General features: G+C 41.4%; 1 protein-coding gene and 1 long non-coding RNA gene across 2 annotated transcripts; both read right to left on the bottom strand.

The window, feature by feature from the left end:
* Nucleotides 1–4,428: 4,428 nt before the first annotated feature.
* Nucleotides 4,429–4,995, bottom strand: LOC117451228 (uncharacterized). Its single transcript, XR_004552632.2, has 3 exons — nucleotides 4,959–4,995; nucleotides 4,828–4,871; nucleotides 4,429–4,742 (listed from the first exon to the last, which is right to left on the bottom strand). It is a non-coding gene; the product is annotated as an uncharacterized lncRNA (long non-coding RNA).
* Nucleotides 4,996–6,773: 1,778 nt separating this feature from the next.
* On the bottom strand, nucleotides 6,774–8,958 carry LOC139434297 (sporozoite surface protein 2-like). The gene is made up of 4 exons (XM_071204164.1): nucleotides 8,849–8,958; nucleotides 8,718–8,761; nucleotides 6,928–8,632; nucleotides 6,774–6,843 (listed from the first exon to the last, which is right to left on the bottom strand). Exons 1-3 carry the CDS (start codon nucleotides 8,869–8,871, stop codon nucleotides 6,954–6,956), a joined length of 1,746 nt encoding a protein of 581 aa, XP_071060265.1. The 5' UTR covers nucleotides 8,872–8,958; the 3' UTR covers nucleotides 6,774–6,843; nucleotides 6,928–6,953.
* Nucleotides 8,959–13,917: the final 4,959 nt, after the last annotated feature.

Below are 13,917 nucleotides of genomic sequence, written 5' to 3'. Positions count from 1 at the left end.
GCCAGTAAACCTCATTCTGTCTGGAAACCATCGTGAGTTTATTCAGTTTCACCTAATTTCCTCACCTCAGGCCCACATAGTGTTGGGCCATCCCTGGGTAAGAACTCACAACCCCCAGATTGATTGGGTAACTGGCAAGATCATTAGTTGGAGTTCTTTTTGCTTATCCTCATGCCTGCAGTCTGCCCTACCGCCAGCAGAGGCCGCCTCTCCACCACTCAAGATCGAGCCTCCTGACCTGTCATCTGTTCCCACTGAATATCATAACCTAGGAGAGGTGTTCAGTAAACAGCGAGCTCTTTCTCTTCCTCCTCATCGACCCTACGACTGTCCCATTGACCTCCTTCCCGGGGCCCCTCTGCCTTCCTCACGTCTGTTCAACCTATCTCGCCCTGAGAGAAAATCCATGGAAAATTACTGACCGGGGCCCCCAGTTCATTTCCCACGTTTGGAAGGCCTTCTGTCAGGCTCTGGGAGCATCGGTGAGCCTGTCATCTGGCTATCATCCTCAGACGAACGGGCAAACAGAACGGGCCAACCAGGATCTGGGGTCGGCCCTTCGTTGTGTGGCTTTCAAGAACCCTTCGTCATGGGTCCCACATCTGCCATGGATCGAGTATGCCCACAACTCCCTGCCAAGTGCAGCCACAGGTATTTCACCTTTTCATTGTGCCATGGGTTTCCAACCACCTCTGTTTCCAGCTCAGGAAGAGGAAGTTGCTGTTCCCTCCGTTCAGACCCACCTTCGTCGCTGTCGTAAGGTGTGGAGGGACACCCGAGCAGCCCTGCTCCGCTCCGCTGCCCGCAACCGCCTCATCGCAGACCGCCACAGGACCCAGGCCCCCAACTACTTACCAGGTCAGAGTGTTTGGCTTTCGTCCAAAGATCTCCCACTCAAGACAGAGTCAAAGAAACTTACCCCACGGTATGTCGGCCCCTTCATCATCGACTCCATTATTAATCCATCTGCAGTCAAACTCAAACTTCCCTCACACATGAAGGTTCATCCAACATTTCATGTATCTCTGTTGAAACCTGTTGCCAGCAGTCCTTTGTCTCCTCCAGTGAGTGTTCCCCCACCCCCCCCCGCATCATCAATAATCATCCAACGTACACCGTCAGGCGATTGTTGGACGTTCGTCGCCGTGGAAGGGGATTCCAATATCTGGTGGATTGGGAGGGCTATGGTCTAGAGGAGAGGTGTTGGGTTCCCCGGCGAGACATCGTGGGCGCATCTCTGATACGGGACTTCCACCGGGATAACCCTGGAAGACCTGGTAAACCTGGTAGACCGCCTGGAGGCGTCCCTTAAGGGGGGGGTACTGTGGTGGTTGCATTCTCCAGCCACCTTCCTTGTGTGTGTGTTTTCCCTTTCCCTGTCTGTGTGGGCGTGGTGCCTGTCACTCCTGGCTCCCGGCTCAAATCTCCACCAGCTGCAAACAGTTGAGCACTCTCCTCTGCGACACACCTGATTCCCATCAGCCATTACGGATGGTATATCAGCGGAGGCTCCACAACCTGTCAGCGCCAGATCGTTGTTAAACCCCAGTGGTAAAACTCTTAGCCTTCTCAGCCTTCTTAAAGTATAGTGACTATTTTCGCTACACCTGAATATATTCTTACCTGTTCTTCTTGTGCTCCAGGATTACGCTTCAGTGGATTACGTTCCAGTGGATTAAAACTCCGGAGGATACTCTTCAATGGATTACGCTCCAGTGGATACTCTCCAGCCGGATTATCTCCTCCAAATAAAACCTTTATAACACACTGCCGTGTCCTGCGTTTGGGTTCTCTCAGATAACCGTAACACTTCTTCGCTTTAATTACGAGTCGCAACCACTTGGAGCATTATCGCCTGTGACATCACTTACGCGAGCCAGAATGGGATTTGGGATTTGTAGTCTTTGTAGTCGCGTATTTTTCATAGTCTTATATTTCAACAGTTTTACGACAAAATGTGACTTTTTTTACATGGCACTTATTGTTTAAGATTGACAAACATATGTGTAGTTCGTGGCACAATTCAAACGGGATCAAAAGATACGTTTTCTCTCTCCATTGAATTCAATGTAAATGTTTCGCTTCCGGGGTCCCATGGGCCGGAAGTAGATGGGCGTGATTTCGCCTCTCTATAGGCAGATTCAAAGTATTTATTTCTTTGGAAATGTTATTTTAAATACAATTAAATCGAGTTATTTTTGGTAAAACTAATGACAAATATTACTAAAAACATATTTAAAAAAATTATAGAAAGAAAAATATTTGTTTTAATGTTTTTAAATATTATTTTGTAGAATATCTTAGGCCCTCAGCGACAGGCTCACCACTGGTAAAAATCTCTCATACACACATGTGAAACGCTCTCACAGACACACACAACAGCGTTGCAGTCGGGAAGAAAAGCAATGTGGAGCGAGAGAGAGCGAGAGAGCAAGCGAGAGAGCACACCTTTATCTATTTAATAAAGTTGTAAAAAATAAAGTAAGAAATCATTCCAATGTTATGGAAGCCCATTTCCGCCACTTGAAAACAATAAAATCACCATGAAAAGTCATGAGATAAAAAAGTCGAAATAATGAGATAAAAAGTCATGAGATAAAAAAGTCGAAATAATGAGAAAAAGTAATTGTGAGATAAGAAAGTCGAAATAATGAGATAAAAAGTCATGAGATAAAAAGTCATTATGAGATAAGAAAGTCGAAATAATGAGATAGAAAGTCATAATTATGAGATAAGAAAGTCGAAATAATGAGATAAAAAGTCATGAGATAAGAAGTGCGCATGCGCTGCAGTGGCGCTGTCTTTAAAGGTCCCTTCATCACCTTGCTGCTCTCCACCATGCAAACAGCATCTATCTAGTCCTAAATAAGGTAACTATTACAGGTGACTTTTGTAAATGTTAGATGTTACATATAGCCTATATTGCAGCTAAACTACAACAATGCAGTTCATAGCTTTGACATTACCTGTTATGAACTATAATATATATGCCTATAGTTTTGTGGTAACGTTCACGCCACTAATGACAATAGTGTAGGCATACTGCTGCTGTGAGTTGCTCTATCTCTAACCCGTGAACGTTACCACAAAACTATAGGCATATATATTATATATATTATATTCATAACAGGTAATGGCAAAGCTATACACTGCATTGTTGTAGTTTAGCTGCAATATAGGCTATATGTAACATCTAACATTTACAAAAGTCACCTGTAATAGTTACCTTATTTAGGACTAGATGCCGTTTGCATGGTGGAGAGCAGCAAGGTGATGAAGGGACCTTTGAAGACAGCGCCACTGCAGTGCATGCGCACTTCTTATCTCATAATTATGACTTTTTATCTCATTATTATGACTTTTTATCTCATGACTTTTTATCTCATTATTTCGACTTTCTTATCTCATTATTATGACTTTTTATCTCATAATTATGACTTTTTATCTTATAATTTTGACTTTCTTATCTCATAATTATGACTTTTTATCTGATTATTTCGACTTTTTTATCTCATAATTATGACTTTTCATGGGGATTTTATTTTTTTCAAGTGGCGGAAATGGGCTTCCATACAATGTGTACTATAGGACAGTAAAAAGTTTAAAAGGGGAGGGATTAGTCAAATATGCATACATAAATAATGCTAACTAGGTAACATAAGATAAGAATAAACAAGTTTAAATGATTTGTTGTGATCATATTCTAAAGATGTTTGGATTATTGAAAAGTATACAGCTCCCTTTCATCTGAGTGTTGAGAGCTGTATCCATAAATTCATGTTGTGCTCGAAGTAGGGCTGCTCGATTATGGCAAAAATCATAATTTCGATTATTTGAGTCAATAATTGATATCACGATTATTAAAAACGATTAACTTTGAAAACATCAATTTATTGAAGAAAATAATTTGAAAAGTATATTTTTAACAGTTAACCCTGAACTTTAAGTATAATTCAACTGAAAAACCTATTTAAAAAAAAAAAAAATTGTTTTATTTCGATTATGTTGTTTTCATAATCGTTGCAAGCCAAAATCTTAATTGCGATTAAAATACGATTAATTGCGCAGCCCTAGCTCAAAGTGCACCAGATTGATGCATTTAACTTCAACATTTAAAAAAAATCTTCCTGGGGGTGCATGCAGGTTAAAATAATTAAATACATTTTATTTTAGTAAACACTCAAAACAGGTCCCACAGACCCAAACAGCACACAAAGGTTAAAGGTAGCATATAATAATGTTAAAATGTGCTAAATATATACACTGCAAACAACCAAAAAAGAGTAAAAGTAGCTCACGACTTGTTTTGTTTTTTAAAGTAGCCCTTGGCCTACCATTTTATTGGAGCGATGAGGAACAGGTGGGGCTTGAAAAGGCCCACCTGTTCAAAGTGCGGAATGACAGAAAAAGTTTGCGAACCACTGCACTAGGGTTAGCTTGAGGTAGTTGGTTTGGCTTACGAATTATTGGTTGGCTTGGCCCGTAACTAGAAACACTTCCCTCAGGACTGTAACCATCTACTTGCCTACCATGAGAGCCACTATAACCTCCTGCACTTGGTGCAGCAGCTGGCTTCAGAGTCTCAGATAAATCCCCATCAGCATGAAAGGGTGAATAACTACCCAAAACCCTCTCAGGCTGTGCTGAACTATCATCACTGGAAGTGGAAGCAGGTTTAAGGCTTCTTGAAAAATCAAAGTGAGGTGTAATGCCACTGGAGCCTCCACTTCTGTAGCTGAGTGCTAAAAGGAGAACACATTTTTTAAAAGACAGCCTTAGAGGAAAATTATACATTTCAATTGCAGCTTGTGAACCATAAATCCTTACCCTTTGCTTGCTGCCCAAAAATCAAGAGTGACATCACAAGAACTCTAAGAAAAGAGGAATTAAACATGAGCCAACCAAAAACAGTTAAGTAGAATAAATATAAGAAATCTGCCAAAATAAGAATATCTTACCTCACACACAATCCAAAATACATTTTTATTGTGAAACTGAAACCAAACAGTATGTAAGCCGTGTCCAGCAAATACAAAAATAATCTATTATTTCAGATTCATGACTGCTGCAAAGACAGTGGTCCTTTTAAAGTGTCGGTGCATATTGTAAAACTGAAACCAAACAGTATACAATCGCAATGATGCTCGAAATGTCCCTTATAGGCCTACGCTGTTTCCGGTTATATTTATTTTGAAATTCAGTTCCTGACGGACGCCAAAAAAGCCCGAGATTATGGAATTAAACCAATAAATAAAAGCAAGGATAATTGTGTGTTATTGGTGAGTAAATAACAGTGTGTTATTTTGAAAAGATTAACAAATTAGAAGGAAAAAAAGATTTAAAAAATACAGATTTCAGTATCCTGAGGCTCTGAGCCACATTTATTTTCCTCACAGACGGCAACAGAAGTCCGAAATTATACGATTTAAAATAAAAGCAATAACTGTGGCTTGATATTGAGTAAGAACATGTTTTTATGAACCACACAGCTTCCGGTCTTCCACGACCCGACCGGAGAAAAAGACGTGCTGCAGCCTGCAGGCACGAAACACATTACCAGTAGAAATACATTGCTTTTAAAATCGTGCTGTGCAACACGAAAAAAGGGGAAAATCGTGTTGGTGAACACGAATCAATAGATTAAAAATCGTGTTGGTGAACACGAAATGCTATGAGACTGGGTTGATATATGAGCATAAAACATGTAGATACATCATTCTTAAAACACCAACTGAGAGCCACTAATTGAGGCGATACTGCTAAAATAGGGAGGTAGAAGTAATGATTTAGACTGGAGTAAAAGAGTATAGTAAAAGATACACATTTAAATTGAAAAATGAAATAATTTAGAACTGTACATAGAGAGAAGGAAGATGGAAAGAAGGATAGAGGACAGAAAGAAAAATGTGTGAACGTTGTAGGGGTCTGTTAGCTGAGTTTGAGGCCGAGAGCCAGCTCGTTCTTCTGGATCTTTCCGTCTCCGTTGATGTCGCAGTGACCCATCAGAGCTTTCCTGAACTTGTCCAGGTCTGTGCCACTGATGCTGGGCTGGAGGAGAGGGTCGGGGGGTGGAAGAGTTACAGAGAGGTCAGAAGACTCCTGATGAATGACACTGACTGATATCTGATCAATAACATTGTGTATCAGCTCTGTATATAAGGGAATGTAAGGGCACCTTCACCAGCTCCATCATATCTTTGACAAATCCATCCACCTCAGGGCCCTCCAGCTCACCCGTCTTACTCTATAGAAGGAGGCATACTTTTTAATTCTCTCAGTGTCTGTTTTTGATTAACAGTTACACACATGCCTAACAGGACCTATACACATTAGGCCCGAAATACAAACATATGCATTATATGACATCAATTCAGCAGCATGGAATAAAGCAAAAACTGCAATGTTTCTGAAGATGTTGTTTTAAGTGATACAAGTTTGTCATGTGTAGTCCGATAAACCTCATTAGGAGTCTGACACTTTGAAATAATATTGGCTACTCATCCTTCAAAGTTCTCATAGCCTTTAAGTCATCAAACTTTCAAATGTTAAGTGAAGAACATTCTTTGTCGAGTCTTTTAAACTTGCTGGTCAATACAGATATTTGCATACACATTACTGTGAGCTGCTGTTCACAATGTTATTGTACCTAGCCAGGAAAACAAACCCCTGAAGTTCAAAGGAAACAAGCAAGTGGTTGTGGACATGTTCAGGAAGTAAGGGTGCATCACTGTCTGCAGCACACAAGTCAAGTTTCAAATAACATCCAAAGAGAGTGTGTTCCAAGTATTTTATTAAATTCAAAGTTGATGCCAGTTCAGACTTCTTCCAGGCAAGTTCAGGAACCTGAGAACAGAAAATACAATTTAGAACATTTGTAAAGCATTTCCCTTACTTCATTGTAGCAATCTTTAAGTTAAACCAACTTACAGTTAGGAAGGTCAATGATGTCTGTTCTACACTGGCACCAGTTGCTGCGGCCACCTGGGCTGGTACGGGAATGGCATTGGAATTTCTCTCAAACTTCTTGGGTCAACATTCAAGTGCGAGTTTGAGTCAGTGGGCTGCACATTAGAGCCAGAAGCAACACTTCCTTGGGAAGGAATGTCCCACATGCCAGCTTTAGTTTGGAACACCCATTGCAGGGGTTTGGCCTGCTGAGGGTTTGAAGGGTAGGCGGGCTGGTAGGGCTTGGCCTGCTGGGGATTCGAAGGGTAGGAAGGCCGGTAGGGCTTGGCCTGCTGAGGATTTGAAGGGTAGGCAGGAAGCTGGGGTTTGGGCTGGTACCTAGACTGCAAGGGATTTGAAGGGTAGGAAGGCTGCTGGGGTTTTGGCCGGTACCTAGACTGCAGGGGATTTGAAGGGTAGGCAGGCTGGTAGGGCTTGGCCTGCTGAGGATTCGAAGGGTAGGCAGGATGCTGGGGTTTGGGCTGGTACCGAGACTGCAGGGGACTTGAAGGGTTGGTAGCCCGCTGGGGATTCAAAGGGTTTGCTGGCTGGTAGGGCTTGGCCTGCACATTAGAGCCAGAAGAAACACTTCCTTCGGAAGGAAAGTGCCACATGCCAGCTTTACTTTGGAGCACCCCTTGCAGGGGTTCGGCCTGATGAGGTTTGGCCTGTTGGGGATTTGAAGGGTAGGAACTCTGCTGAGGTTTTGGCCGGTACCTAGACTGCAGGGGACTTGAAGGGTCGGTAGCCCGCTGGGGATTCAAAGGGTATGCTGGCTGGTAGGGCTTGGCCTGCACATTAGAGCCAGAAGAAACACTTCCTTCGGAAGTAAAGTGCCACATGCCAGCTTTACTTTGGAGTACCCCTTGCAGGGGTTCGGCCTGCTGAGGTTTGGCCTGTTGGGGATGTGAAGGGTAGGAACGCTGCTGGGGTTTTGGCTGGTACCTAGACTGCAGGGGACTTGAAGGGTTGGTAGCCCGCAGGGGATTCAAAGGGTAGGCTGGCTGGTAGGGCTTGGCCTGCTGAGGATTTGAAGGCGGGTAGGGCTTGGCCTGCTGAGGATTTGAAGGCTGGTAGGGCTTGGCCTGCTGAGGATTTGAAGGGTAGGAGGGCTGGTTGGGCTTGGTCTGCTGGGGTTTGGGATGGTACCAAGACTGCAGGGGATTTGACGGGTTGGCGGCCTGCTGAGGTTTGGGCTTGTAGCCGGCCTGCTGGGGCTTTGGAAGGTTTTTGGGCTTCTGGGGCTTGGAGTAGGGACCAGAGTGCATCACAATTGCAGAACTTGAAGCAATACCAGACTGAAAAGAGTTTGGATTAGGGGGCAAAGGGAAAGCCCACGGGGCAGCTTTGCTTGGAAGGACACCATTTGCACTAGGGTTAGCTTGAGGTAGTTGGTTTGACTTACGAATTATTGGTTGGCTTGGCCCGTAACTAGAAACACTTCCCTCAGGACTGTAACCATCTACTTGCCTACCATGAGAGCCCCTATAACCTCCTGCACTTGGTGCAGCAGCTGGCTTCAGAGTCTCAGATAAATCCCCATCAGCATGAAAGGGTGAATAACTACCCAAAACCCTCTCAGGCTGTGCTGAACTATCATCACTGGAAGTGGAAGCAGGTTTAAGGCTTCTTGAAAAATCAAAGTGAGGTGTAATGCCACTGGAGCCTCCACTTCTGTAGCTGAGTGCTAAAAGGAGAACACATTTTTTAAAAGACAGCCTTAGAGGAAAATTATACATTTCAATTGCAGCTTGTGAACCATAAATCCTTACCCTTTGCTTGCTGCCCAACAATCAAGAGTGACATCACAAGAACTCTAAGAAAAGAGGAATTAAACATGAGCCAACCAAAAACAGTTAAGTAGAATAAATATAAGAAATCTGCCAAAATAAGAATATCTTACCTCACACACAATCCAAAATACATTTTTGTTGTAAAACTGAAACCAAACAGTATGTAAGCCGTGTGCAGCAAATACAAAAATAATCTATTATTTCAGATTCATGACTGCTGCAAAGACAGTGGTCCTTTTAAAGTGTCGGTGCATGAGCTGACCAATCATCGCACTGATGAAGTCATTGGAATCAGCTTGGGAACTCCGCCCTCTGGCAACCTGGGCAGGTGTCCACACTTTAGCTAATTTGACACATTTCAACATTTCATTCTGTCAGCAGATCTGATTCAAAAGTCACTTTAACCAAATGATAACCTTTACCTGGCCGCTAGGCAAAATTCCCCTGACAGGCGATAATAGTTTGATCGTAGTTTTGTTTTTGTTTATTGAGGTCTTGATTGAATTGTCCTCCTTCAATACCACAGAGGTTTTAGTAAGACCCAGAAACTAAGACCTAAAAAGTGTAAGCTTTTGATCTTAAAACACTATGAAATGACAAGCTGTATTAAAATCAAACACATATATATGTATACATATTAACATATGTTTAAGATTTAATTTATATATATGTTCCACTGCAAATAAGATATTGTTCTCTTCCACTGAAGTTGAGATCTTATGGGACCTTTTACCACTGTTTGATTACTTAAAAACAAATGTTCTTGTGATTTGAAAATGATTTTGGAAGTGTTTTGGCTTATTGAAAACCACATTTTATATCACTGCTTATAATTAGACTCAATTACTGTAAATGTTCTTTCCTCCAAGCAGCCATTGATTATAGGGCCCTATAAAAGTCACCTGCAGTGACTGAAAGCACTTTTTGTAGCACACTTATGGTTTCAGTAAAGAGAGACACAGCTGACAAAGACACAAGCTATTTTATTAGCCATCATTCATGATACTCGTTTCACAAAAAATGTAATTCAAACAATGTTTCATTATTTTTTACATTACAAAGAAAATAAACTATTTGTAAGTCCCAACTCAAGGCTCCACGTTTACCATTATTTAAATTGCTAGATATTTTAATATAAATATTATAGCAATATATAACATATTATATATATGAGCATAAAGATGTAGATACATCATTCTTAAAACACCAACTGAGAGCCACTAATTGAGGCGATACTGCTAAAATAGGGAGGTAGAAGTAATGATTTAGACTGGAGTAAAAGAGTATAGTAAAAGATACACATTTAAATTGAAAAATGAAATAATTTAGAACTGTACATAGAGAGAAGGAAGATGGAAAGAAGGATAGAGGAAAGAAAGAACAATGTGTGAACGTTCTAGGGGTCTGTTAGCTGAGTTTGAGGCCGAGAGCCAGCTCGTTCTTCTGGATCTTTCCGTCTCCGTTGATGTCGCAGTGACCCATCAGAGCTTTCCTGAACTTGTCCAGGTCTGTGCCACTGATGCTGGGCTGGAGGAGAGGGTCGGGGGGTGGAAGAGTTACAGAGAGGTCAGAAGACTCCTGATGAATGACACTGATTGATATCTGATCAATAACATTGTGTATCAGCTCTGTATATAAGGGAATGTAAGGGCACCTTCACCAGCTCCATCATATCTTTGACAAATCCATCCACCTCAGGGCCCTCCAGCTCACCCGTCTTACTCTATAGAAGGAGGCATACTTTTTAATTCTCTCAGTGTTTCTGTTTTTGATTAACAGTTACACACATGCCTAACAGGACCTATACACATCAATCAATCAATCAATCAATCAATCAATCAATCAATCAATCAATCAATCAATCAATCAATCAATCAATCAATCAATCAATGTTTATTTATATAGCCCAATATCACAAATGTTACATTTGTCTCAGTGGTCTTCACAGTGTGTACAGAATATCAGTATGACAATACGACACCCTCTGTCCTTAGACCCTCACATCGTACAAGGAAACACTTCCGAAGAAAACCCAGTTTAAAAGGAAAAATGGGAGAAACCTCAGGGAGAGCAACAGAGGAGGGATCCCTCTCCCAGGATGGACAGATGTGCAATAGATGCTGTGTGTAAATTGAAAAGATAATACATTTGCAACATAGGTAGTCCAAATGTTTGGAAATGCATGTGTGTATAATAGGAAGATGAATCCACGAGGATATCCATCCAGGACCGATGATCCAGGACCACAGCCACGACTCGCGATCCAGGGCTCGCGATTCAGGACACAGGACCGCAGGATCATCCATGACTCCGGATCCCGGCGTATATAGACACCAAAAAGAAAGACATTTGGGGAAGCTGGATTAATCGGAACATGAGAGTACACAGGTATAGACAGAGAGAAGGAAGAAGTAGGATGTCCCCCGACAAACTAAGCCTATATCAGCAAAACTAGGGGCTGAATCTAATCAGCCCTAACTATAAGCTTTATCAAAAAGGAAGGTCTTAAGCGCACTCTTAAAAACGGATAGGGTGTTTGCCGCCCGAACACAAACTGGAAGCTGATTCCACAAATGTGGAGCTTGATAAGAAAAGGCTCTGGCTCCCATTGTACTTTTAGAGATTCTCGGAACAACCAACAACCCTGCATTCTTGGAATGCAATGCCCTAGTAGGACAGTAGGGTATAATGAGTTATTTAAGGTAAGATGGCGCCTGCCCATTAAGGGCTTTGTAGGCGAGAAGAATCATTTTAAATGATATCCTGTGTTCTATAGGGAGCCAGTGTAAGGCAGCCAGTACAGGAGTAATGTGGTCCCTTTTCCTAACTCTGGTTAGTACACGAGCCGCAGCATTTTGAATCAGCTGAAGCGACTTGACTGACTTCTTGGTACTCCCTGATAATAAAGAGTTACAATAATCCAGCCTAGAAGTAACAAATGCATGGACTAGTTTCTCTGCATCGTTTTGAGGCAAGATATGCCTGATTTTTGCAATGTTACGTAGATGGAAGTAGGCGGTCCTTGAAATTGATTTTATGTGGGCGTTAAAGGATAAATCCTGATCAAATATAACACCAAGATTCCTTCCAGTCTCACTGGAGGCCAAATTAATGCCATCCATAGTTAGTATATCTTTAGATAATTTGTTTCGTAGATTCTTTGGGCTAAGTACAATAACTTCAGTTTTGGTCGTGTTTAACATAAAAAGTGTAAGGTCATCCACGTTTTTAAGTCCTTAAGGCAGTCTTGAATTTTATTTAGATGATTAATTTCATCAGGCTTGATTGATAAATATAGTTGAGTATCATCCGCATAACAATTAAAGTTTACAGAATGATTCCTTATAATATTGCCTAACGGAAGCATATATAATGTGAACAAAATAGGTCCGAGCACTGAGCCCTGTGGCACTCCATGGCTAACTTTGGTTTGCGTGGAAGATTCATCGTTAACACGTACAAACTGAGAGCGTTCAGATAGATAGGACCTAAACCAGCCTAAAGCAGTTCCCTGTATGCCAACTAAGTGCTCTAGTCTTTGCAATAGGATATCATGGTCGATAGTATCAAATGCAACACTGAGATCGAGCAAAACAAGAATAGAGACAAGTCCCTTGTCTGAGACTATTAGAATGTCATTTGTGACTTTAACCAGAGCTGTCTCTGTGCTATGATGTGTTCTAAAGCCAGACTGAAATAAATCATTGTTTTTTAAGTAATCACACAACTGTTTTGCGACCGCTTTCTCAAGAATTTTTGAGAGGAACGGAAGATTAGAAATAGGTCTATAGTTGGCTAAAACCTCTGGATCGAGGTTGTGCTTTTTAAGAAGCGGTTTTATCACTGCTACTTTGAATGATTGTGGAACATAGCCTGATAATAAAGACATATTCATAATATTTAATAAAGGAGTGCTAATTAATGGAAAAACTTCCTTCAACAGCTTAGTTGGAATTGGGTCTAACATGCACGTTGATGGTTAAGAAGAGAGAATCATTGAATGTAATTGTTCAAGGTTTATGGCTGAAAAGCATTCTAGTTGACTATCTAGTGTAATATTAGAACTTACGTTTCCGGGAGCTGTTGATAACACTATACTGGTCAAAGGCAAGAGGTCATTAATTTTGTTTCTAAGAGTAACAATTGTATCGTTAAAAAAGCACATAAATCATTACTACTGAGTGCTATGGGAATAGAAGGCTCAATCGAGCTGTGGCTCTCTGTCAGCCTGGCTACAGTGCTGAAAAGAAATCTTGCATTATTCTTATTCTCATCTATTAATGAAGAGTAGTAGGCTGCTCTCGCTTTACGCAGTGCTTTCTTATATTCATTGAGAGTAATATGTCAAATTAAACGAGATTCTTCAAGTTTAGTGGAACGCCATATCCTTTCAAGTTGTCTAGACTTTTGCTTTATTTTGCGGGTTTATGCCATGGAGCTAATCTATGTTGTTTTATTTTCTTCTTTTTCAAAGGAGCAACAGAGTCTAATTTTATTCGCAGCGCATCTATAGCACTATCAACAACATGATCAATTTGGGGTGTGCAGCATCTGATATTTAAGAAGTGTGTTACATTTGAAAATGGCAGAAAGTCTTGTTGCAATTTCCAGATATTAAAGGAGGTCCTTTGAGTTCCTCTGTTAATTATCAAATAGTAGCAGTTAAGTGAATACTGTTCAAACAATACCTGTGTTTGTGTTTTATATTGATTTATCTGTTTCATCCTTTCATAAATGTGAGGACTGAAAAGGCGGTAGACAAAGGACTGTTAAGGGTTTTATTGCTGTGGGGGAGCTGGAGCAAGACCCCACTGTGGTCTCTGGAATGTGATGGGGGGATGTGTGTATGTGTGGAGGCTGCAGAAATAGGAGACAGTGAGGGTCAGAGGTGTTTGTTTGAGATGACTGGAAAAGACGACCAGTTGTCCTTAAACTCCACCCCTTCCTGTATCATTGGTATGAAAGCCTATCCAGCTTTCTGTTCTGCCTCTCTCTTCTCGCGCCGCTCGGGCTGGAACGTCGTGGCGGCCTGTGGGCAGGGGCCAGGAGTGGGCCCACTTCTGACATTATACATATGATAGGATATGGTTTTGTATGGTAATGTATTGATTGTATTGCATTGTATATTACCATTAAAGTGGATTATTGTTTAACGGTTAATTGTATGCTCTGGACTCCT

Source organism: Pseudochaenichthys georgianus, chromosome 8 (genome assembly GCF_902827115.2).
Source record: "Pseudochaenichthys georgianus chromosome 8, fPseGeo1.2, whole genome shotgun sequence".
Lineage (NCBI taxonomy): Eukaryota > Metazoa > Chordata > Actinopteri > Perciformes > Channichthyidae > Pseudochaenichthys > Pseudochaenichthys georgianus.
Note: the sequence above shows the minus strand (reverse complement) of the source record. Positions and strands in the feature narration are given on the sequence as shown.